This window comes from Notothenia rossii, assembly GCF_949606895.1.
Source record: "Notothenia rossii genome assembly, chromosome: 9".
NCBI lineage: Eukaryota > Metazoa > Chordata > Actinopteri > Perciformes > Nototheniidae > Notothenia > Notothenia rossii.
In genome coordinates this window covers 10,441,191-10,464,957 of record NC_136907.1, presented here as the reverse complement: position 1 = coordinate 10,464,957, position 23,767 = coordinate 10,441,191, and the positions used below count along the sequence as shown (strand labels likewise).

General features: G+C 40.8%; 1 protein-coding gene across 5 annotated transcripts in view; it reads left to right on the top strand.

The window, feature by feature from the left end:
• The window catches only part of LOC307017731 (serine/threonine-protein kinase PAK 3), a 45,739-nt gene that overhangs the window by 15,575 nt on the left and 6,397 nt on the right, over nucleotides 1-23,767 (top strand). For 3 of the 5 annotated variants that reach the window (XM_079647466.1, XM_079647465.1, XM_079647467.1), the window contains 10 exons: nucleotides 14,218-14,408; nucleotides 14,530-14,630; nucleotides 16,632-16,785; nucleotides 16,890-16,927; nucleotides 19,664-19,726; nucleotides 20,932-21,087; nucleotides 21,184-21,346; nucleotides 22,055-22,118; nucleotides 23,289-23,337; nucleotides 23,459-23,571. In XM_079647466.1, the coding sequence (XP_079503592.1) occupies nucleotides 14,240-14,408; nucleotides 14,530-14,630; nucleotides 16,632-16,785; nucleotides 16,890-16,927; nucleotides 19,664-19,726; nucleotides 20,932-21,087; nucleotides 21,184-21,346; nucleotides 22,055-22,118; nucleotides 23,289-23,337; nucleotides 23,459-23,571 (1,070 nt within the window). In that variant the 5' untranslated portion in view covers nucleotides 14,218-14,239. Of the gene's footprint in view, nucleotides 1-388; nucleotides 598-14,217; nucleotides 14,409-14,529; nucleotides 14,631-16,631; nucleotides 16,786-16,889; nucleotides 16,928-19,663; nucleotides 19,727-20,931; nucleotides 21,088-21,183; nucleotides 21,347-22,054; nucleotides 22,119-23,288; nucleotides 23,338-23,458; nucleotides 23,572-23,767 lie in introns of those variants that run through there. The other 2 variants (XM_079647464.1, XM_079647468.1) reach the window with 2 other exon arrangements.

Sequence of the window (23,767 nt, the reverse complement as noted above, 5' to 3'; positions counted from 1 at the left end):
TACAGGTGCTCAAAGCGCTTTACAATTACACATTACACATATTAGACATGTAAGAGTCATTACTGTGGACATTACCCACAGTAATACTTATACTTACTTCTATACAAACAGACTTACATTTATGCTGTATTCTTCCATGTGGGCTCTAAAATATAAAACTATAACATTTTTGCAAAAGCTTTTACACTGTATTATTGAGAGGTTACCAACATAAAGCCATGCCTTGCAAAAGAACAGCTCTGGAGCTCCCTCCCTCCTCTCCCTCACTCAGCAGGTTTGATCTGTTAAACAGAAAACCAAAGCTGTCTGTCCGTTGGCTGCCTCCTCCCTCAGACTCGCTTCCTTCATTAATATTCAGCCTCTCAGCCAATGAGGGAAACAGGGTGGATGACATCATGGGCTAGGGAACAGTGAGCAGCCAGTGAAGCATCCAGCCTGCCGAACAAGCTTGCTTTTAGGGTCAGGAACTGGTCTGACAAGAGAATGGCAATCCTGCCTTTAAACTGTCACTAGGACTGTACGGCTGACGATGAACCTACCAGAGCTCCGGGCTCAAAGGCTGAACACTGAGCAAGAGAATGTGAAGACATATTTCAGGTAATTCCCTCTCTGTGTATGGCAATAGGGGATGAGGTGTGGGGGAGGCAGAGGAGGGAGGAGAGGAGAGAAAGGAAGAGGAGGGGAGGGCTGTGTATGTAGGGGTGCTTTGTCGCCTTTTTCTCTACCTCTCCTTCTTCCACTCTGCATTCTGCCCTGCTAGGAAGGCAGCTGTTTCATCAGCAGTCTGTCCGTGAGGGTGAGATGGAAATGGATGCCTGCATCAGATGGGCTGAGGATGTGTTTGTATGATCATACACCCCCCTCTGCATCGCAGCATCTCTGTATGCACTCCCTTGTGCCTCACAAATAGCATCTTTATTGATGGGGAGGTGTGAGAATCAATGGTGGCGTTTGTGCAGGCCTAGTGTGTGTATATGTGTGTGTGTGGGTGTGTGTGTGTGTGTGTGTGTCACTCCTGGAGAAATGCAGCAGCTGCAGTAGCAACACTGTAACAAACAAGAAGCAATGCTATTTTGGGTCTGTAGACCCGAGGCTGACTGATGGATCAGAGCTGTATATGCCGGGGAAAAAGGGGAGGTGGGGGTGGTGTTTAATATGCTGATGGTTGCTCTTTTGTTATCTCTGCACTGCCTCACTTATGGCCTTTCTAGGGAGTGTTTCATCCAGAGACGGCTTTTATTTCCATTGATGTCTTTCAATGAGAAAGAGCAGAGACGTGCCTCTGTCTCTCGGCCTTAACATGGATGTGTAGCAGTTTCATGGCGGCTGTAGTGACAGGGAGATATACAACATCTGGTCACCTGACTTCATTGGGGAGCGGATTGGGGGCGGGGTCCGGTCCTCTGAAAGCTGAGCTATTCTACCTCGGATTCTTCCACAGCCATCGCTGCTGCTGGTGGAGGCAGAGGATGGAGGATGGAGGATACAGTGGTGTGAATGTGTGTCCCCCATCCCCTCTCCTCTTTAGACTGTCACAGCTCAGGGAGATTCAGCTCCGAGGGAGGCAGCCCTCCTCCGGTTTGGGAGAAGCAGGGCCTGATGGGAGACCTGTTGTGTGACTGTCGTGTGAAAGAGGGATGTTAGGGAGTCATGTCAGTGATGGAGGTAGGGGGAATTGGGGGATGGGATGCTGAAGGTGCTACTCCCTTTCAACATTGGTATCATGATATAGATGTATTGCCCCTCTCCATTCATCTCTAATGTGTCCAGGCACCATGACTGCACTCGATTCACGGTGTCCACCTAAAGGGATATATTTTTTGATGAATGCTATCTTTTTAGAAGGATATATTAAAGTGTCCCTTATCACCATTATGTTTTTTTACGTTCACTTACATTATTTAAAGATCTACACTGTCCTTTCTAGGGGAACATATTTGGGGAATGTGTCGGTCCGTAAGATGTTTTGTGCAGGTACAGCACAATGCACTGGGCTTTGCAGAAGACACCAGGCCTACAGTAGTAATGTAACACAGTGTCAGAGACGATCATACACTCATGCTATGATATATGAGAGTGTTAGGTGTTTATACATCCTGCTAGTCAACTGATCTGTGAAACCGCTGCTGGGTAATTGGCCACGCTTTAGGTCTAAGACGATGTGCTTCACTTGCCACAAACATTGTATATTCATCACACCTTCATCTACACAGGCCTGTTACACGCAGATGGACAGCTTATAGCTTTGTATTTTTTGTCGACAGCGGTCTGGGTAGAGCTGCTTACCATCAGGTGAAATTATTCACACAGGCTTTTGTCTCTGTGTAGGTTACTGGCAAATTACAATTATATTTGCAAAGACAGCTCACAGACATTAGCTGTTGTTAGTGAGAAGCTGCTGATGTGTCAGGTCTGGTCTGATTGCGTGTGCGCTCTGTTGTAATAAAAATACAAGTAAAAATACCCTAAAGCAAACTGTATATAGTGTAAACAGAAATCATGCAGGCAAAATGGAAGCTTATTAAACTTAGCTTGGTTTTTCTGCAAACGCTTGCACTGCTGACCATGGTGATCAACTTACACTGAACTAATGGTATTCTTTTATTAATACATTTTTTTATAGTGAACACCTATTGGACATCATTATCTTTACAAATGTAAGGAGGCTTATGGCTCAGTGGATAGTGTGCTGGACTTCGAATCAGGGGATAGCAAGTTCGAGTCCCACTGCAGTCAGCATGTCGTTGTGTCCCTGGACAAGACACTTCACCCCAGATTGCCCACAGTACTGAATGTATGGAAGTCGCTTTGGATAAAAGCGTCTAACAAATGACATGTAATGTAAAGTAAGGAAGGTAAACGTGGAGAGAGTCATTTTATAAACTTGACATAAAACAGATCCAAAATCCACCTTGCTATTAAAGTATGCACTGTAAATAATTATGTTCTGTTGATTGGAAACATTGGCTTAAACATTTTACTTAATTTAATCGATTATTTATTGTAGCTTAGTTTGTAAGCCAGATGTTTTGCACAATACCTCCAACCAGGGGCAGGGCCTTCCTCACTTGGGTAAATGTACTAGATGTTTCATTATTACTTGAATGCTGTTTTTAATATGATCGTCTGCGCAGTGTGACCAATAATACACTGGTTAATATATGAATTGTGTACAATGTTTAGTTTTGTGATGAAGACTTTCAAAAGACTATTGTATTCAGAGATGTTTTAAGTTAGTTTAAACAAAAATACTTAATAAAGATTGCTGGCTGAATAGGCCTAATTCCCTATTCATATTCAACAAGCAATTGACCGTATGTTAGCAGTAAATAGCAGAAAGACAGAGCTGAGTAAACTTAATAATATCGTTATCCTGTTATACAACAACGTTATTGCATACATTCCTTTAATCATGCATATAATCTGCCACCACATATTAAAACTGCCCTGCAACTTTATTCAACGTTTAAATCCGACGGTACAATCACAACTTTATTAAAACTATATAAACCTTTCACTTTCCATCATATGTGCCTGGCCAGCTCCATGACTATTAGTGAGCAGTTCTGGGCTTCCCCTAGTTTTCCACTGGCCGGTGTAACCCAACACACACAGCTTCTCTTACCTCACCTCCGCTAACAAAAGCAGTCGACACAGAACCTCATCTCGGCTGACTGGGCTGCCTGAAATATGATAGCTTCGGACCCACAGCCCGTACACGTAGACCTCCATCTGTTGAGGACTTAGTCAGCATGAGTTATGCTGCTATTGTTCGAGGCACTGAGTTACCGTTGAGGACTTTTGTTGACAGTTTATAAATGTGCGGTGGCCTCATGTGGGGTGTTTGTGTGTGTTTAAGGGCAGAGCTGTCTAAAGTGGAGCAGTAGTCTTATGGTAGGTGTGTCAGAGCTACAGTCTGTGTGTTGTGGATTAGCATGTAGGATTGCAAGCCATCTGGCCATTTTGTCTAAGAATGGGAGGGGGGTAAGTTAGAGAGATAGATGGAGGGTGAGTGAAAGAGACAGAGGAAACACTCACACACTGACACATTGACACAGCTCCCTCGTAATCTCCCTACTTGATGTCTGTTGCTACTTAGAATAGTGTGTTAGTAGTCTGTGTGTGTGTTTGTGACCCTCGGTGCAGTTCAAAGATAGTCCTCTCGTGACTTACACTTTCCCTGACGTATCAAACTCATATGGAATCAAGAAAGTCAGAGAATTGTCTCGTGAGCATTGGAGACCCTGGAAAGGAAGGTGGTGGTGTTAAAGACTTTACAGTAAGATGATGCAATGAGTGTAGACGTTCCAGATGGAGAGAGACTTGGAGCAGAAAAGGATGAAAGGTTGCAGAGGAGGAAACAGGTTGAGGAGGTTTAAGAGATTAACTAGTTTCACTGGGTCAAGAGTTTGCAGGGAGTTGTGTAGGGGTAACTGTTTGGAGATGAACAGGCTAGATAATGCAACATGTTGGAGGAAGTTTTCAGAGGATTTGAGGAGATTCCTTAAACTTGGTTCAAAGGGTAGCTTTTTTCAAATTTGGACTGCGACTGATATAAGCTATTATATTTGCGCTATCGTTTAAATGTCCAGCAATATGTACATTTCTGCTGTTATTCAAACCAACTTCTGTCTTCACGGGGAGCAACTTGGTTGGGTAAAGGGAAAAGATTGTGATGTGCAATAACATAACTACGTGAGTGACTTTTGCCTCAGAACAATTACATAAATATATTCTGGTTTCACACTGATCACAAACAGCATTCCCCTGGGTGAACGTGTGTTGTTCTTGTATACACCCAGCCACCTGACTTCCTCCTCCCCATGACTTTCTTTATAGTTCCGTGTTCACAATTATGAAAACATTTATTTTTGTTAGACATACAAATAAAAGTACATTACTTATTGTCAGTATAAGTACAAACACTGTATGGGACCAGCCAGAGAGCTTCACATGCTCCAGCTATAATATCTAGAGAGACTTAATTCAACTGGAGTTTAATCGCAGCAAGCCTTGTTTTGGATTTAGATTTGTCAATGACCAACCGTGCTCATAATATTCACAAAGAATCCAAGCACAGTTTTGGTGATGCAAATATGGCAAAGTTGTTATCATGATGATCCAGGATGTGTAACTCTAGGAGGAAGGGAATCATTTGTCACAAATAACACCTCCTGAAGTGAAGAGCATCCACACAGTGCAGTCACACTGTTTCCGTGCCTCTCAATGAGGACAGACATTTCTTTCCCAGCTGCATGGAGGTGCAACTACTGTGAGTGGCAGCACAATGCCTCGGTGTATCCACTTGTCCACACAAATATGAGTCCTGTGGTAGTGTTTGTCTATGCAAAGTCATAACCTAGCTATTTGGCAGGGGAGACGTTATCAAAATGAAATGCCTGTTTAGTAATGAAACAACAGCTCGTCTATATCATGTGCGTTAGGTGTTAGATATACCGTAGAGACACATTGGAGACACTCAGAAGAACATTACACTTTATATGTTTAAACTTTAATGAATATTAACTGACCACCATACATTTGAGCAATCAGCGCAGTAGCGACAGCATGTAGATATCCACAGTTTTCTCTTCCCATGTTCCCTTACAACGGGTGCTGTGACTCAGAGCAGGTGCACCAGCTGGCCTTGCAGGAGGGCATCACTCCCATCTCTGCCTCCAGCTGGCACACCAACATGCCCACCCATGCCACACTAATGCAAAGAAAGAACACACACATTTCTTCAAGCGGACAATAGGAAATGTGCAGCCTTACCTGTGCCAGGTGCTTCCATTATTGTCAGGCACACACTTAATGTAACTCAATCATCTATAAGGGTCAAAGGAGCCAGGGTTGTCTTTTTTTTTGTTTTTGTTAAAAATGGAACCAAAACCTAAATGCCTGTCTCAATTGCTGACAAGGTTTTGGGCATCTCTGTGGCCTTGTTGTTCAACATGCATGATGTGTTACTGCAAACCTTCACAACGGCAACTTTCTAATAAAGATAAATTGCCATTAAAAGGTATTTACAGTAAGCTGTTAAAATGGTGACATTAACCACCAGGAGCTAACAGCAGCACAACATTTTGAATACAAGGTTAAAAGTAGAATATTACTCATTAATACTTCATATTTAAAGAAGGACTCTCAAATGTGATTTAAATAAGCCATTCTGACAGACAGAATAGAAAAGCTATCATAATGTACTAATGTGATTAATTGGCTCTGTCAGGCAGGAAGTTCCTTTCAGAATAAAGTAAGAGTTATAAAAATAGGCATTGAATTAAATAAAGCCTTTCTGTCAGGAAGGAATAATGTCTCAAAATATAACCAGCAAGAAACATAATTTGATTGACTTTTTGAATAGCTTTTGTCTCCTTGAAAGAATGAGTGGCCATATTCTTTAAAACATATTTACGTTACTGGTTGTCCATTTTCATAGTTTGCGATCTGACAGAATAAACTGCACCACTTTATTTTTGTATGTAACACATCCAGAGAGCAGCTCAAACTGTCAGAGCACGATGCGCAGCAGTTTTGTCAGCTGTGACTCTTCAGCTGTTTTTCATGATTTAAATGTAATGTTGTTTACCCCTGCCAACATTTCAGTTAAAAAAAGAAGTGTGCAAAAAGCCAATGAAATTACCTCAGAAAATAGCTGCAAAAACGATTATATTGAAATGTTGACACAAAAATCTGTTGAACATTTAAAAACTAGCATGACAGGTGTAAGACATGTGTGTGTGTGGTTTGTGTGTGTGTGTAAACAAAATGCACGTGTGTATCAGAGAGCAGTTAAGGGGTGGGTTCACCCAAACTAAATATGAAATGATCCTCAGCAGGGAAGTTAGGGAAAGGCAGATGTCTAGAAAAATAAGACTGTCATGATGGATTGTTGGCTGTCGTGAATAAATGGGATTTGAGTGTAGACTTCCATATTTCTTTCTGCTTGGTGATGAATATATGTAATGTTTTCCCATAGCCTGTGAGCAGAAGGTTCAACGAAAGTCAGATATGGTGTGGTAGGACCACTGAACATTGTAATATGTTTGTGTAATATATGTGAGTTATATCACCACACTTTTACCATCTCAGATTGAAATGAATATGATATGAATGATACTTGCTGATTGTCAACAAAGTGTTGCATTTTAGCACCCAAAGACATTTGCATTGCAGTAATTTAATAATGTGTCACTTTGATTACGGGTCAAACAACATCTCAACTCAAACAACTTTTATATGTTGTGGATTTAGTACTAAAGTATAAGATTTGTATTTCTGAAATTAAACTAATTAAGTTTAGTTATATCAGAGCCCCTTTAATTGCTGTTCAGTATGAGTAACATTTGCATGGAAACAGAACAGTAATATATAATATATATATCGGTTGAAGCTATAATAAGACTGGATTATCTGGAGTTTATCCAGGGCCGCCCCTGGCCAACTTGTGGCCCCAAGCAAAGTTATATGTTCGACGGGGGGGGGGGAAGGAGTGTGCTAATGGAGCCCCGCAGCGGCGAAACTGTGCCGCGCCTACACTAATTGCACCCCACGCAGTCTGCGTAATCTGCGTGTAGGGAGGGGCGGCCCTGAGTTTATCGTACAATCCATTAATAAAAACGCCACAATGAAGTGAAACAAGAGCAGACACAGACATCTGGCTAATGGCTAATAACTCTGTTTACTGATTAGAGATGTTTATGCACTGTGCTGGGAGTAGTGTTTGTTGTCATGTTCTGTCTTCATAAAAATAGTCTTGATTCAGTAATATATATTCAAAGTGAACTAACAGTTGTGGAGATCTCTGAGGGATGTAAAGTGGGAGGTCAGTGTGAATGGAGGAAGAGGAACTATCCATTTAGATTTGCTTTTGGTATTGTGTAATCATGCTCTATTTAACATATTATGAACGGGTAGGAGCCTTTCAAACCAACACGATTAAAAGATGTTCATGTTCAACATTTCCATGGCTTTCCCCCAAGGGATGTGTATCAGCTAAAAATAGCAGTTGGTAGACAAGTTTGATTTTTTTTCCAGAAATAAAACACATAACTCCTCTGCTGTGATGCAATTGAGAAACATTGAACAAAGCAATTTCACACTCTGTGTAACATGACAACTCTTGACAAGTGAATCAGTATTAATGAATATGTAATGACGCTTTTGTCAAGCTCAGACATCATTAATATGTTATTGAGTTTTTATTTCTTCTTGGAAGTTATTTGCTGCTGCTCAAGATTGTTGCAGATCTATCCACAATCAACCACCCCCCCATGAAATATGAGAAAGGAACTTTTCCACTTAAGGTGAACAATACAAGATTGACGCTGACTTTAGCATTAACACCCGTGTCTCACCTGCCACCTATTGAAGCAAACTGATGCGATTGCTGTGACGTTCCCTTTCATGAGCTGTCGGCAGCTGTATGCAAAGTTTCAGAGGAGGACCAAACCAGGTGGAGCCCATCAGACAAAAGCTGATGTGTCAAACATTTGTATTTCACAGTAACCAAGTCACAGACCTCAATGTTCATCAGATGTTTTGATCATTTACTCATTCTAGAAGTCGACTAGACATATTAGGAATTAAACATACAAGATATAACTTGTTTATTGGATTCAACTTGCCCGATAAATACATCTCAAAGATATTTACATTGCGCTTTGAATATAGTAACCGATTATTGACATTCTGTCTGTATGTTGGATGATCTGCTAACCCTAACCCTATCTCTGGCCAATCAAATGGGGCTTGTCTGATTGGTCAGAATCTGCATGTGTGCCACTGAGTTGTATTGCATCAGTGCTACCGTACTACTCTGCGTGGTAGATGCAGGAAAGTGTAACAAGATAAGAGCGAACTAAAGTGTGAACACTAAAGTGTGACTAAAAGAGCAAGTCAGCCATCTGACTATAGTTTGGATGCAGGAAAGACGATGTAGCACAAATACTTTGCAAGTCTGATACAAGAACTGACTACACTTTGATATCGGTTTATTTATCAGTGTCCTAACAACGTCATTAAATAATACAGTTTTTCTTGCACTTGTATTGACCTTGCCCAAATGTGTGACTCGGTAAACATTGAAAACTTGAGTTTATGGTCTCAATCACTATTTTCAAGTCTTCTTCAATACAACATTATATTATTTTTGTACACAATGATCCGTTCTTTTCAGTTCATTCAAGTAATTGTACTATTGTAGTTGTTTTGTTCAGCGTTCGGTTGTACTTACTTCCACACTCTTGTGTCATTGCTGGTTCGACAGTAGTTCATAAACCAACAGGTCAAAGTGTCTACCTCCACTTTTTATATGAAGTTTACGATATTAACCATCACTCTGCAAGACAGCGAATTCCCCAAAATGTCAGACTTCTCCTTTTAGACTTAAAGTCCAAACCCTGTCCCCAGGCAACAACTTTAATATTGGGCAATTCTGCAAAAGCCTGGATTACATTCATCTATTCTGACGGACGAAACCTCTGATACACATCCAATATAACGTAAGCCCCGGAGAGACTGGAGTCAAACCCCTGAAGAAGTGATGAACCCTCATGAAAATATCAATCTAATAACATCATACACCAGGTGTCAGCCAAAAGGACAATGCTGCCTTATGTTGAGCTTTACTTGAAACTGATTTCCTTGCTGATGCTGGGGCATGTTCCACCTCATGAGGTTTTGATCTTGTGACCATACATTCTGACCCCTTTGACATGGCGTCCTTTTAACCAGAATTGAACTTTAACACCAGTCCTCCTCCCCCAACCTTCATTTAAATGAAGGGGGGGGGGGGGGGGGGTGTCATCTGCACCGTTTGTGTTTTGTTCTGACCTTGAGAGGCCAACCATGTGAGGGAGCAGTGACTGTGCAGTAAAATGTTGACATCTGTGTGTCGTCAGTTTCCAGTGCTATAATGTCTGGTTGAAGTGTCTGTTATATGACGGGTGTCAGGTTTCTCCTGTTAACAGTGGAGCGAACTCTCTGACCAGTGTGTGTGTGTGGACAGCACCAAAAATAAAGGAAATAATAACGTCTACTGCAGCTCTGGAGCACCCCTCCTTCCTCCTTATCCTTTTGAACGTCCTCTAGCTGTCCATCCCATCCAAGTAATCAGCATCCTTCAAAGGAGCACAGCCAAAGCTAAAGCCAACTCAAACAGAGAGTGTGTCCTAATCAGGGCCATGAAGAGCCGGGCTTACGGAGCCCCCCCCCCCCCCCCCCCCCCATTACTGGGCAGCCATGGGCACAAGATTAGAGCCTCTTCCTGCATTAGCCATTCAAATTCTGCATTAATGTTTGAAAGAGAAAAGGAAAATGCCTGCTCTTCATGGATAGATTCATATTTTATGGCACAGAAATGTGAAAACATCGGCATTAATACGTGAGTGAGCCGGTGTGTCTGTGGTGGCTTTGTGTGTGTTGTTTCAGAAGCTTGTACATGTGTCTCTGTCAAAACTCAAGTGAAGCAGAATGAGGTTTGGGGTTATCATTTGTGACCACTTCTCATGTTGTGATTCCCTGCTAAAGCGTATTTTTTACCCAAATAGGTCTCTTAGTGATTCCTCGCTTCCGAAATACTCCGGCTTGCTTTAGAGTTGATTTATGATGTTTATTGCTATGTGTGCTTCCGAAATAGGAGCTTCTTGTTTCAGGGGCACTCACTGAATGCTTGTCTGTCTGTCAGTAAGTCTGCACAGTACATAGGTCAGTGTTTTATGTGAGTGAAGAACCAAGTCATGCCTGGGCCTCCGTGAATTTGCCATCTCTAACTGCCTGCTGCTCTGCAGAGCTGCTGCAGGTGATCCAGCCTGATAACCACACCAGTGACGACCACAACTTGTGACGTATTAAAATAGTTCCATAATGTCTTGAACTGGCACAAACTCTCGCCACTTCCTGATATAGAAATGACCACAGTCAGGCACTGAATATTTAGTTTTTTCAGCTACATAATTCATCCACGCTGCTCTCCAAAGGCAGACTGGAATCATTATATTTATGAGCTTTACCTTTACTGTTTTAGATAAGTCTGTACTTGCAAGGAGAACATATTATTCACCCTAGAAAATAACATTATATTTTGAAACACTTCACAACGTCCTGTTTCCTCGTCATCATCTGGTGCCGCAGCAGCCATTGATTTTCCTCCTCTGTGTTTGCTGACCTGATTGATTAGATCGGAGTTTCTGTTGTCATGTCTTTGCCACGTGCATATGCTAGTGGGTTCACTTCTGTACGTGGCTATAGGAAAGTGCACATGTGTTCAAAAGATTATTTATAGGCTTGGATTCACAGCTGTATTAGTCTGGACAGGGCAGAGTTTGTGTGTGTGTGTGTGTGTGTGTGTGTGTGTGTGTGTGTGTGTGTGTGTGTGTGTGTGTGTGTGTGTGTGTGTGTGTGTGTGTGTGTGTGTGTGTGTGTGTGTGTGTGTGTGTGTGTGTGTGTGTGTGTGTGTGTGTGTGTGTGTGTGTGTGTGTGTGTGTGTGTGTGTGTGTGTGTGTGTGTGTGTGTGTGTGTGTGTGTGTGTGTGTGTGATGGAAAACAAACAGGAGACATGGTGTATACATGTATGTGATCATTGTATTCAGTATATCCTCACAACACTTTTTATTTAATTGAACTTTTAATGCAAAATGTACTGTTTGAATAACGTTTATTATATGTATTATTATGTTTATTATTATGAAGTATGCTGACATTTGACTCCATGTTTAAATGTCATGTGCCACATACTGCACTGTGTCTTCTTCACTGTCTTTAAAGCTTCCTGCAGCTCAGTTCTTATGACAGCCATGATGTCGCCAAGTCCCTGCAATCATAGTGACAGTGCTTTTTAACAGCTGTTTCACTGGGTTTTGTTGTTAGTGACACGCCTAACCTCCAGTCTAAGAAACCTGTTTGCTGCTGTTGTCTGGACTCTCACCTGGAACAGGTCCAACACGGTAGAAACTGCCAGTAGGCACCCCCACCCACCACCAGTGTAAATACAGGATAATAATCACATCTCCTACATTCAGAACACAACATGTGTCTATGTAGCTGTTTTGTTATTGAAAATTAGTGTGTGCCCTCCAGCTAAGATGAATCAACGTGCAACTTTTAATTGTCCTCCAGTATGTCACCTTGTCATTAATCTGTCTTGAAAAGTTCACACTTGATGCCGCCCTCTCGCTTTTTCAGTCTGTAGTTTCTGTCCACCATTTGTTGAATTAAAAATGTAAATACATCCACAGCGAGCTCTGATATTAAAAATCCTGCAAAGTACTGGTTGCTATCTATCAAATTATTTCCTGCACTGATCATAAACTTTTTTCCAATTTTAAATAATTACAATGCCGTTTCTGCAACACACTTGCCCAGTGAGGCAACATTGTTATTCTCCTCAGACAGTCAGGGGAGCGGAAAACAGTGTCCAGTTCATTATGAAGCATCAAGATTGTGTTAACTTGTATGTCTTTTATCTCAGACCAATGTCAGATGTTGTTCACATAATAATTATTGGCAGCTATTTGTAGTGTTGTTTGAATGAAAAGAACATCAGCATAATTACACAATCACACATTAATAGTTAATGTCATCCAGGGGAATAATAACTGTTGGATGAGATGAGAAACTGATACGCCCTTATTTTGAAGTTCCCGACTCACAAAAATCACAAGGGTTATTTAAAAAATTTTTTTTAGCGTGTCTGTACGTTAATTTGGTGAATGACTTCTCAATCAAACACTGCTCTTTGTATTTAATGATTTAGATATCCTATCGTGGTGTCTTTGTCAAAAAAGTAAAACATTGTATTGTTGTCCAAAGATTTGATTAAATATAGTTTAGTTTAGTTTATTTATTTTTTTCGAGCGTGTAAAACCAAAGATAATACAAATGAAACAAAAGATGATACAGACATGATACAGTACTATACAAATGAATGCAATAACAAAACGAAATATTTAATTAATTAAATATTTCGTTTTGTTATTGCATTCATTCATAGTTTTTGACATATTGAAATATGCTGATTAGATCAAGTTCTTCGAACATAACCCTGGCTTTATCTAGAAGTAATTAAGAAAATATTGTGACACGTTATTGGTTTATAAACTTGTATCAAGTCAGAGGTCTCAAATTAGATATCGATTAAGGTAATAATAAGTCACACATTTCTGTTTGTCCCGTCAAAGCTAGAAAGATCACATTACTGACAAATAAGTGTCAAAGGAAGACATCATCTCACTTAATAATACTATTACTGGAGGCCGATTTAATCACAGTTCTTATAATCAATAAACCATTATTTTGCTCATCTAATACCTTCATTCAGAAACAGATATGTTGTGAACTTAACAAGCAGACAACCCAGATGTTGTCTCTCACAGGAAGATAGTTATATAAAACTGTAAAAGCCAGATGCACATGTGTAATTTGTCGGAGGCAGTGAGTGCCGTGTAAGAACCGAGGAGGGTCTTTGTTTGCTAATGTAGGTCTCCACTGAGGGGGCGGCTGCATGGCCCGCTTTCTGGGACAGTTGTGCTGCGCATCACATGATGGGCTTGGCCTCGGGGCGAGTCAGTGAAGGAGTTTAAGATGGATGGATGGAAGAAGAGAGGATGAGTGATGGGGACGTTTACTCTTGCCAGTTTCTCTTAGAATCAACTCCTGGTTACTGTTTTCACATCTGAACAGACCCACTGGACATCAGACTCCAGAGTTTGGTCTTTTACTAAATCTAAATATGTTGAAAGTATAAGACATGTTAGCCAGGGTCACTCAGAATGGATTCCTCATTGTAAAATGCAGAAAAATATACATATATTCAGTCTTTGTACAGCACCAGCTAAAGTGTTGCTTACAAACTGGTTTAAAGCTGAACAAAAATCATTGATCAAACAAAAACTACATAAAAAAGGGAAATGAATGGCCCATTGAAGATTTAATATCTCCAGGTTTTGGACAAGGTCAAGGCTTTTCTGCCACTTTTTATAGAATATGATTTCAACAGAGAAAAACAACTTTATAATGTGTGCTTAACATCACCCAATATGCGTCAGTCAACCTTTTTACAAAATCAGTTAGTCCCTTGATATATTTCTTAAACTGGGAAGTTTTAGTCAAAATTCGAGGTTATGTTTGCGCATCAAGAGAGATGTCGTAACCTTCACATTCGTCAAATTTGTATTTTAACACTGAACCTCCATCTTTTTTTCTTTTCTTTGACAGGACATTGTGAGTGCTTCTAAAGATGTCTGATAGTGTTGATATTGAAGAGAAACCACCAGCCCCCCCCTTGAGAATGAACAGTAGTTCCCGAGACTCTTCACTGAATCACGCCACTAAACCGCTTCCAATGGCTCCTGAAGAGAAAAACAAGAAAGTCCGCCTGCGCTCCATCTTCCCCGGGGGAGACAAGAGTGAGTATCCTCCCCCGCACGTCACCCTCACCCCCCCCCCCCCCGCCTCGCAGTGATACACAAAATGTACATTAACTCACTAGAAATCAGCCTGTAATCAATCTTTGCTTACTTCCTGTAGCAAACAAGAAGAAGGAGAAGGAGCGTCCTGAGATATCCCTCCCCTCAGACTTTGAACACACCATTCATGTTGGCTTTGATGCTATAACGGGAGAATTCACAGTGAGTGTCTCTTTCTCCTGACATAAGACGTGCTCATAAAATCTTCCCGGCTGAGAGCCGCCGGGCAAGCGTTTCTAAAATCACAATTCCCTAAAGTGATGAAGTCAGATAATGATTTTATTTCCTCCACATAAAGTTGGTAAGACTAGTGACTTGAATAACAATTGCTCCATCTCCCCCATCAGGTGAAACCTGCGCCGGAATAATTTAGAGTTTATTGGTAAATGACATTTAGCTGCAGTTTCTGTTAGCAGTCGATGTGTTATTATCACAAAGACCTGGATATGTAATGACACAGTGTTACATTCTGCTTTTATTGCCGGTTTAATATTCTTTACACTTCATTAGTTCATGTTTTTTCCCTTTTATTTAGAGAAAGTATTTGTCTTCTTTCATTTCATTTCATTTCAAACCTTTATTTATCCAGGTGTATCCCATTGAGATCATTGATCTCTTTTTCAAGGAGACCTGCTCAAGTAGCAGTAACATGAAACATAAAAACATAAACAGAACAACGAAAGGACATCATACAGCATCATTACAGGGATTTACAATTTACAATAACTATCCACATGAACAGGTACCAACAGCTTCCGATCGAGTAGCATCCAACCGAGCTTTAAAAACATTTAGTGGCACCAGATTGCTCAGTTTCCATTTTGATTGCAGACTATTCCAAGACAGTGGAGCTGCACATCTAAATGCTATCTTCCCTAAGACAGTCCTAGCAGTTGGCACATTTAATACAACTACAGCATGTGGTCTCAGGCAGTAGCCACTTACAATTCGTCGTGAGATCAGGGAGCAGATGTAGCCTGTGTTTATTATTCTTTATAATAAACACCAACAACTCAAAGTTATATATAAGGACTATTGTACTCAGTCATCTCTTTTTTTTTTTAAATCAATGCAACAGCCTTTTACTTTTTGATTCCAAAGAGATGTTTATTGTAGCTTTAATTGAATCATTTCTTCTTATAAATGAGTTTCATTAATTTGAATGTATAATTGTTAATGATTGATTTTTGCAAACTTATAAATGTAAATGATAACTATGTTTATTTATTTACTGTTAAGTGTTATGGAAATATGTTTTATAGCTAAATAAAGGAACCGTAATACAACACCAGGACTATTCTAAAACACTAAAGTTGTGTTTGTTATATAATAATAATTATTTTCATAAAATAACTGAGAAAAATTACAAGACTTAAAACCGATTCAGGAGCAGCGATCTGTGTTCTGCCCTATTTGACTTCCACTTGTCCATGACATCAGTTTCAAAAAGTTCCTTGTTCATTTGATACGCTATTTGCTTATGACGCACAGCACCCTTTAAGACAGTTCAAACCACAACACTTTGATTCCCGTTGTCATGGTTTTCTGTGAGGATACACTATATTATTGGTGATAAGCTGCTGATAAGGTGTGTGTATAAAAATATCCACGTTTACAAAGCTAGCATGAATGAAACCCATCGTTCAGCTACATTCAGCCAGAGGTTATTAAAACAGGCAGGCCATAAAAAGAGAGTGGAAAAGCCTTCAAAGATAATTGCGAAATTATGGGGAATACACTTTTGCATTGAGAGTTAAATGAAAAGCCAGACACTACATTTTAATGATATACTGTATGAAGCTCTAGCCTGTTAGCTTAGCATTACAAAGCACAGTAAAACCTCTACACAAACAACATCTGCCTACGATAAGTTATGGTTTACCACTGCTTCAAGTCTTTTGCTGAACTAAAAGAGATTAAGAACATGCTTATTTCCCCAAAATGTCATATCATTCATTTAATTGATTGTTCCTCAGATAGTAACTTCAAGAGAACTCGAAAAATGTATATCTTTGTATCCTATAAAAGGGGACTCAGTTGCTGTCAACAGTTTCTTGCTGTGATCGAAGGCCTTTTAACATCCTATATCTTTTCCTCAAAAGGAAATATATATATTGTTGTTAAGATATTATAACTTTTAACATTGGACCTCTAATGGTGCAGGGTATCCCGGAGCAATGGGCCCGGCTCCTGCAGACCTCGAACATCACCAAACTGGAGCAGAAGAAGAACCCGCAGGCCGTGCTGGACGTCCTGAAGTTCTACGACTCCAAAGAAACCGTCAACAACCAGAAGTACATGAGCTTCACATCGGGAGGTAAGCCGCTTAAGAAAAACAGATAAAATAACAATCACCAGTTTCAATTCTAAATGTATTTGATGTCTAATACAAAAGATTACAAATAATTTCTCTTTTTTCAGACAAGTCGGCACATGGGTACATCGCAGCAAACACTCTGGTGAGTTCTTTCATATCCAAGCTTATTTGGTTAGTGTTGGTTATAACCCTAAATAATGCATTTGATTCCTGTCACGAAGCTGGACAATACCATTAATTGAGTATCTGACAATTGATGTGTCAGTAAATAAGAATCAAAACGCTCAGTTTTAAAGGAATCTAAATGTTGTTTATTGAACATTTCCCTTTAAGTGGGAGGTTACTTTCTATGAGTTTTATTGCTGCGCTGCATATCTCTCCCTCCCTAGACTGTCTGGTTTTTATAGGAAAACATTTAGAGTACAAATCATCCCAATCGGTGCTCAAATCCCTGCCACATTTTATTGGAGAATCTCTCAACTCAAAGATATACTTCTTTATGATTCTCATACATCTAACATCGTGATAATTTAACAGATAAGTTACAATATAATGTGGCTTTAATTCAGCGCCTTGAACCTCACAGCCTCTCTGTGATATACATCTCAAAATATACTACAGTAAATCTTTCTTTACTTTGCTCTGGGATTTTTCTGGGATATTCCGTGTTACTCTCCAGAACGCTTATTGCTGCCTCTAATGGGCCAAATGTGTGCGCTCCTCTCTAGAGGCTTACTGCCCTCACTATGCAGCATAATTCCCTCAATTTTTTTGGTGCCAGCCTCTGATTCTGCAGAAAACAGTGACTGCTGCGACAGCCACGGCTATCCATTGTTGATGTTTCCAATCTACTCAACCAGACTTTGAACTACCCATAGAAAAGCTCCAGTGGATGCTCAGCTGCATCTAGAAGGCCCCCCCCCCTGCTGTGCTGACCTCATTCCCGCCTCTGACCAGAGTAATCTATGCTTTGAATGCCTCGGCCTGTGCACGCTCAGCCGGGTGAAGAAGTGGATCCAAGTCTGTTCAGTGGGACTCGCTGCCCCAGGCAAACTGAAATGGGATCACTTAATGCAGGCCCATTGCTGGAAAGAGCTTGGACAGTGAAGGCCGAGTGGGTGTGGCAGTGATACTGAAGGGTTGTGTGAGCCCACTGAGGGCATTTGAGAGCATCTCAGCCTCAGACCGTCACTGCGCTCCTCAGCCTGCAGAGGTGACTCAGCTCTTGGCTTCAGTGCCACAGATTTCATCCTCACTTTGTTCCGCCCTGTCTCAGGGAAGCAGAAAAAACAGGAGAGTTGCCAATATTTGTTCAAGCGAACTGTCACTTTTCAGAGAGAAACAATAACCCAGCAGGAGCTACCTGATGCTCTCTGTCAGATTTCAACTCAAATATCTACCAACCTGCAATGAGAGCTAATGTGTGTCTTCTGATCCTCCGCTACAATCCACCCTGCAGTTTTCCCCATCTTGTTATTAAGTATTATACAAGACATTTAGTCAGACTGAAAAGAGAGTACGATCCACCATATTAAGATCTCTTTTTTAACTGATTTGAACATCATTTTAAGCCAGTCGTTCATTTTGTAGGCCGATCAGAAACCTCACCTTGACCTTAGCTCGACCTACACTCTTTAATTGTGCATAATGGCGCTGGGAACGCTGAGCTGCATCCTAATGCAAGCGCTCGGTCAGGTTGTAATTACATTTTAGATTCCAGGATCTCATTATGACTCTACATCCTGCTAAATATTGTCCTAAGTGTCCACCTCTAGCAATAAGGAATTAGACGTTTAGCTGTACACAAACATTTGTCTTTGATTATACAAAGAAATGAAGAAGAAATTGGTTTTCAACCTGGTCTTGGTGTTTGTGCCCTGGTCTTACATGTGAGGAGTGTCCCCCGTTTAGCCATCAGTTAAGACATATCTCTCATTTCATACAAGTCCCCATAACAACCAGCAAGCCCTGAGAGTCACACCACAGCACTTATCTGTCGGTAACACAGACAGCCTGACCACTGATCACATAGCAGTGACAGTTTGATTACCAGAGAGTCTGAGTTCACAAAGACCTTTAAATCCAGCATGGTTGCTCTTTCAAGATTATATATTTTTGTGATGGATCTTAAAAGAAACACTGAATTCAGTCTGTGTGCCAATCCTGCCTGTTATGAACCTTAGTAAACAAAGGAGCGGTTGGAGAATAATTGGTGTTGATTACTTAATTATGTTGGAATTATCAAGTCACTAATGATGTTTGCCATTTGTCAGATCAAGTTCTTGTTAGTTCAGTCAGGTCTAAGCTCTGTTATTGTTGGCCCTAAAAAGTTAAATAGATAAATAACATGTTATCAAAATAAATACCACAACATTGTGTTCAATAGCAAAGCATCCCAGCTGACAGTTAACTGAGAGTTGTTCAAGTCAAACTAAGTGATGGGTTTCCAACGAAGCAAATGGACAAAGTTGAAACAATGGACGTTCCTTAATTAGTTGTATATGCCGGGATAATGTGTATAATGTGTACCAGACTATAATTGTGGTTTTTAATCCATTTCCTCTTTAACATGTCAACAGGACCTTTTAATTCAGGTCACAGAGCAAGACAGGTGCATGAACAGAAATGGAAACTAGTATCATTCAATAAAAAACATCGCCAAAGGTAGGTTGGGCAAAGATAGTCCTCAGGCGGCACATTGTGTCTCCATCATGTCCTCTTGTCCAGCTGGGGTTCAGGAGGAACATTTAGACGTTTAGTCCACCCCTCAGTAGCGAGACCCCTGCCCTCCCCCACCCTGCCCTGAAGTCCCCTTACTCTCCAACAATGTGTGGGTTTGTTTTGAGTAAATCCTCCCATTTTCAACCCTCACATTCAGAACCGGCTGCTGTCATCTGGGCCTCCTGTCAGCCTTAGAACCTGCAGCGCATTATTTGACAAGGTAACTCCTCCATATTACTTTCCACATCATGTATCTCTGCATTGGCCACGAAGCTAAATTTGATCTCCTAATTCTGATTATACCTACTGAAAAAACACACATAAATATCTGATGTATTGAAATTCTATGGGGGATGTATTTGGATCTATTAGTTTGTGATGTTACTAATGTATTTACTACCTTCCACAAGAGCACCTCTTATCCTTTTCTTTTCTAACGGACCATCTCTGAAATGGCAGGGCAGGGGCGCAGAGGGTTGTGATGACTTTCAAACTGCATGTATGAGCTCATATTCTTTACAGTTTCCAATAATGTACCGTTATAAACATTACCGCATGGCTCTGCAAAAACAAAAAGAGGCTCTGCTTACATTTAGAAAGACACTCTTTCCTGCACTGCAGTCTTGGCCTTCCTTGGAGCGCATCAGAGGCCCAGTGTGTCTGAATGGAGGACTGAGACTTTCCTTCAGACAGACCCTTTCCCTTTAATCACCAGAACTAAGCTGCACTGCTTCATTTATGCATGACAAGGCTGGAAATGGATGAAATGTTTCCACTCCATAAGAGGATGATGATCCAGGGCTAGCAGGGTTTGGATGGGGGGGGGGGGAATAAAAGCTGAGTATTAGGCATAATAAATATAATATGCCTGAAGCTTTTTAATCAGACTTGTTCAAAGGTATCTACCATATGAAGAGGACGTCCACAGCTCATCACCATATTGCACCAGTACTGCAATGTGGTGGCATATTTCTGCTGTGTTTCTTTCAAATGCATTCTCATTGTTGGTGGCACACCTGACTTAATGTAAAAAACGCACTGAATGGCACCTCACACTTTAAATGCTAACCCCTTTAGCTCTCAGCTTAATCCTAATCCTGACCATTGTGCCCCATTCGTTTTCTTCTTTCCACAAAATCTGTATCAAAACAGATTTAATTGTGTTTTGTTTATGTTGTTCCCATGTGCTGATTAACATCATCACCTTTGATTGACTGTTATATAGTTTAGTCACCTTCACTACAGCTTGTGTGTGAGACAAAGTTTAAATTGAAACTCACATGGCCGGGAACTTTGTTTACCGCTGGTGTGGAGTTTGCTGACTCTTCATCGCTATAAGCATTCAAAAATATCCAGATCAGCTAATACGCTAAATGCTACTAGAGGGCACATGCATCCCTTCTCACTTACATCTCTACCCTCCAGGGTGCCAAAACATCATCGTCAGAGCCTCCAATCGCTCCACCTGTGTCAGAAGAAGAGGATGAGGAAGAAGAGGAAGAGGAGGAAGAAGAGGAAGAAGAGGAAGATGACGACGAACTGCCCCCGGTCGTCGCCCCTCGGCCCGAACACACCAAATCTGTGAGTTTGTACGGCGTGCTGAGTTGAAAACGCTCTGCTGCAAATCCAAAACCCCCCCCCCCCCTCTTCATTTCTTTGACTCTCCTCTCCTCGCAGATCTACACGCGCTCCGTCTTGGAGCCCAAGCCCCCGACCCCCGTGAAGGAAGTGGTGACTCCCCCAGAGTCGCTGGTCCAACCCGACAACACGATGTACCGCCACACTGACCGCCAGAGGAAGAAGTCCAAAATGACAGATGAGGAGATTCTGGAGAGACTCAGTACGTGTTGACTTCTCCTAGTTTTAAAGGCTGCATTACAGAAGTGTCACTTTTTTATTTCCCTTTCCTACTAAGTCATTATACCCTCTCCACTGATGATTACACTGAAATGTCATTGTGTATATATTTGTATAAGCACAAATAGTCAACCGTACAATATTTGGGGTATTCGGTACGAAAATGCAGCATTTGATCAAAAACTAAAAATGATATTACAGGTTTTCTTGTCAAACAGCCCCGGTAGAAGTCCTTAACTCTCTGATTATTTCATCTTTATTTTGTAAAAAACACTAAAAGATATCATGGAGTCTTAAAAATACCTTCCATAATTGAAGAATGTGATGTTCTTTGAATCTCAGTAACTGTTTTCAACACATTATTTTGTGCATTCATATTTTGTATTTAGAAAAATAGTTGCCAGAGAACTGTCAACAAAATCTTATTGCACTGATTATGGCCTTCCCTTAAAGCACTACCCCCTCTTTACTGACACTTCAGCCCTAGTTACCGACAGGCACCGCTAAGTGCAGATGCATGTACGGTATTTAAAGTAGCTGCACTTCAAGGCGGGGTAATTCTGAAAGAGAAAGGCAGACGGTTCTGTAGTTATGTTATTTGTGTATTTGTGTGTTTGTGTGAGCGCCTCACATGACTTTGTGCACCACACATAAGCTTAATCATCATATATCTGCTCTCTCTCTGACTCAGGGAGTATTGTGAGCGTGGGGGATCCCAAAAAGAAGTACACACGCTTCGAGAAAATAGGACAGGGGTAAGTCTATCTGCGTTCATACATCGGTCGTCGCAGTTATTGAAATAGAGCAATTTCAGGAGCAGTCAGTCTCTCCAGAAGAGATGCAGCCGTAGTGGGCGCTCCAGTGAGGCAGAGGGAGGGTTGAATGAACGAGAGAAAAATAAATAGAGGAGAAATGTGAACTGTATCCTGACATGGCCATGGGACAGATAGAAACTGTGTGGTTGTTATCTGCTCGGACATCCTCACTATTTCCATATTTGATCAGGAAGCTCCTGTCTGAAACAACGAGATTACTGTCTATTTATTCTCTGCTGGGTCATCTTTAACTTATTAGCAGGCGGTCAGGAACTGTGGACCACGATTAATAACTTCTGACAGCACACAGGTTTACCTGGCAGCAAAACAAAGAGGAAAAACCAGAAGCCTGAATTCACAGCTGAAAGTTTTTAGTATCATGAGATACACCTCCTAATAAGGACAGAGCGGCTGCATACCATTCAGTTGACCAGCTATTGGAAACTGTACATTACTTGTGTGTGCTCATTCCTGCTAAGGTAATTCAAGAGTGGTTCTGTTGTCATGGTGAAATGAGCACATGCAGTATATTGATGAAGAGCCCAAAAAACTTCTACTGCCAAAATAACTTTTAAACCTATTAAATACTTGGCCTAATTTTCTCAGTGCGAGGCTATAGCATGAGCCAAAGAAGAACCCATTTCCTTTTGGAAAGGATCTGTATCACAAAGCGGATACATAAGTGCTTTTTCATCTTAGCAAGGTCTGTGCTCTCCAACTGCCTTTTACTAATTCATGACATAATCGCAACTTAAAGTTTGTAAATGATATTAATTGTAAAGGCACAAAGCTGTAGTTGCGCCAACGTGATAACTTTCTCCTTAATATATAATGTATAACACAGTTCAATTAAGCTATAGACCAATGTGTCTGTGGTCTGACTTTTAAAAAAACATCTGATGTTTGAATTGGTTTGATCAGGTTAGTATAGACGTTTATGGGACAATACACGTATCACCTGTCGTGGTAACTCAAAAATGATGGTGAACATATTCAGCACTATTTAGTTTGAGTTAGAACAGTGATGTATGTTATGATTATTATTCTCAGAGTACTTTTAAAACTTTGATGACATATCTTTAATGTGATTTTGATCTTATTTATCCCCAGAGCGTCCGGCACTGTGTACACTGCTATCGACATAGCAACTGGCCAAGAGGTAAGGCAGCTCTAATGTTGGTTTTAGAAACGCTCACTCACCGTATATTATTCATCTTTCCTCACTAATCCATCAGGATTTACGTTGTTCTGAGCCACAAATTCCTCGTCTGTTTTCTCAGGTGGCCATCAAGCAGATGAACCTGCAGCAGCAGCCCAAGAAAGAGCTGATCATCAATGAGATCCTGGTGATGAGGGAAAACAAAAACTCCAATATAGTGAACTACCTGGACAGGTCAGTTTTCACACGTGATTATAAGCCTGAACTCAAGGCCCTTTTAATAGCTATTTTGGTCTATTGCCTCAAATATAGAATCTTAAGGCCATCACATTTGCCAAGGTGCTTTCCTCAAACTGCAGTCAAAAACCTAAAGCTTTTTTAATGTTCTGTTGCATAACAGATGGAGGACCTGAAACCAACATATATTTGA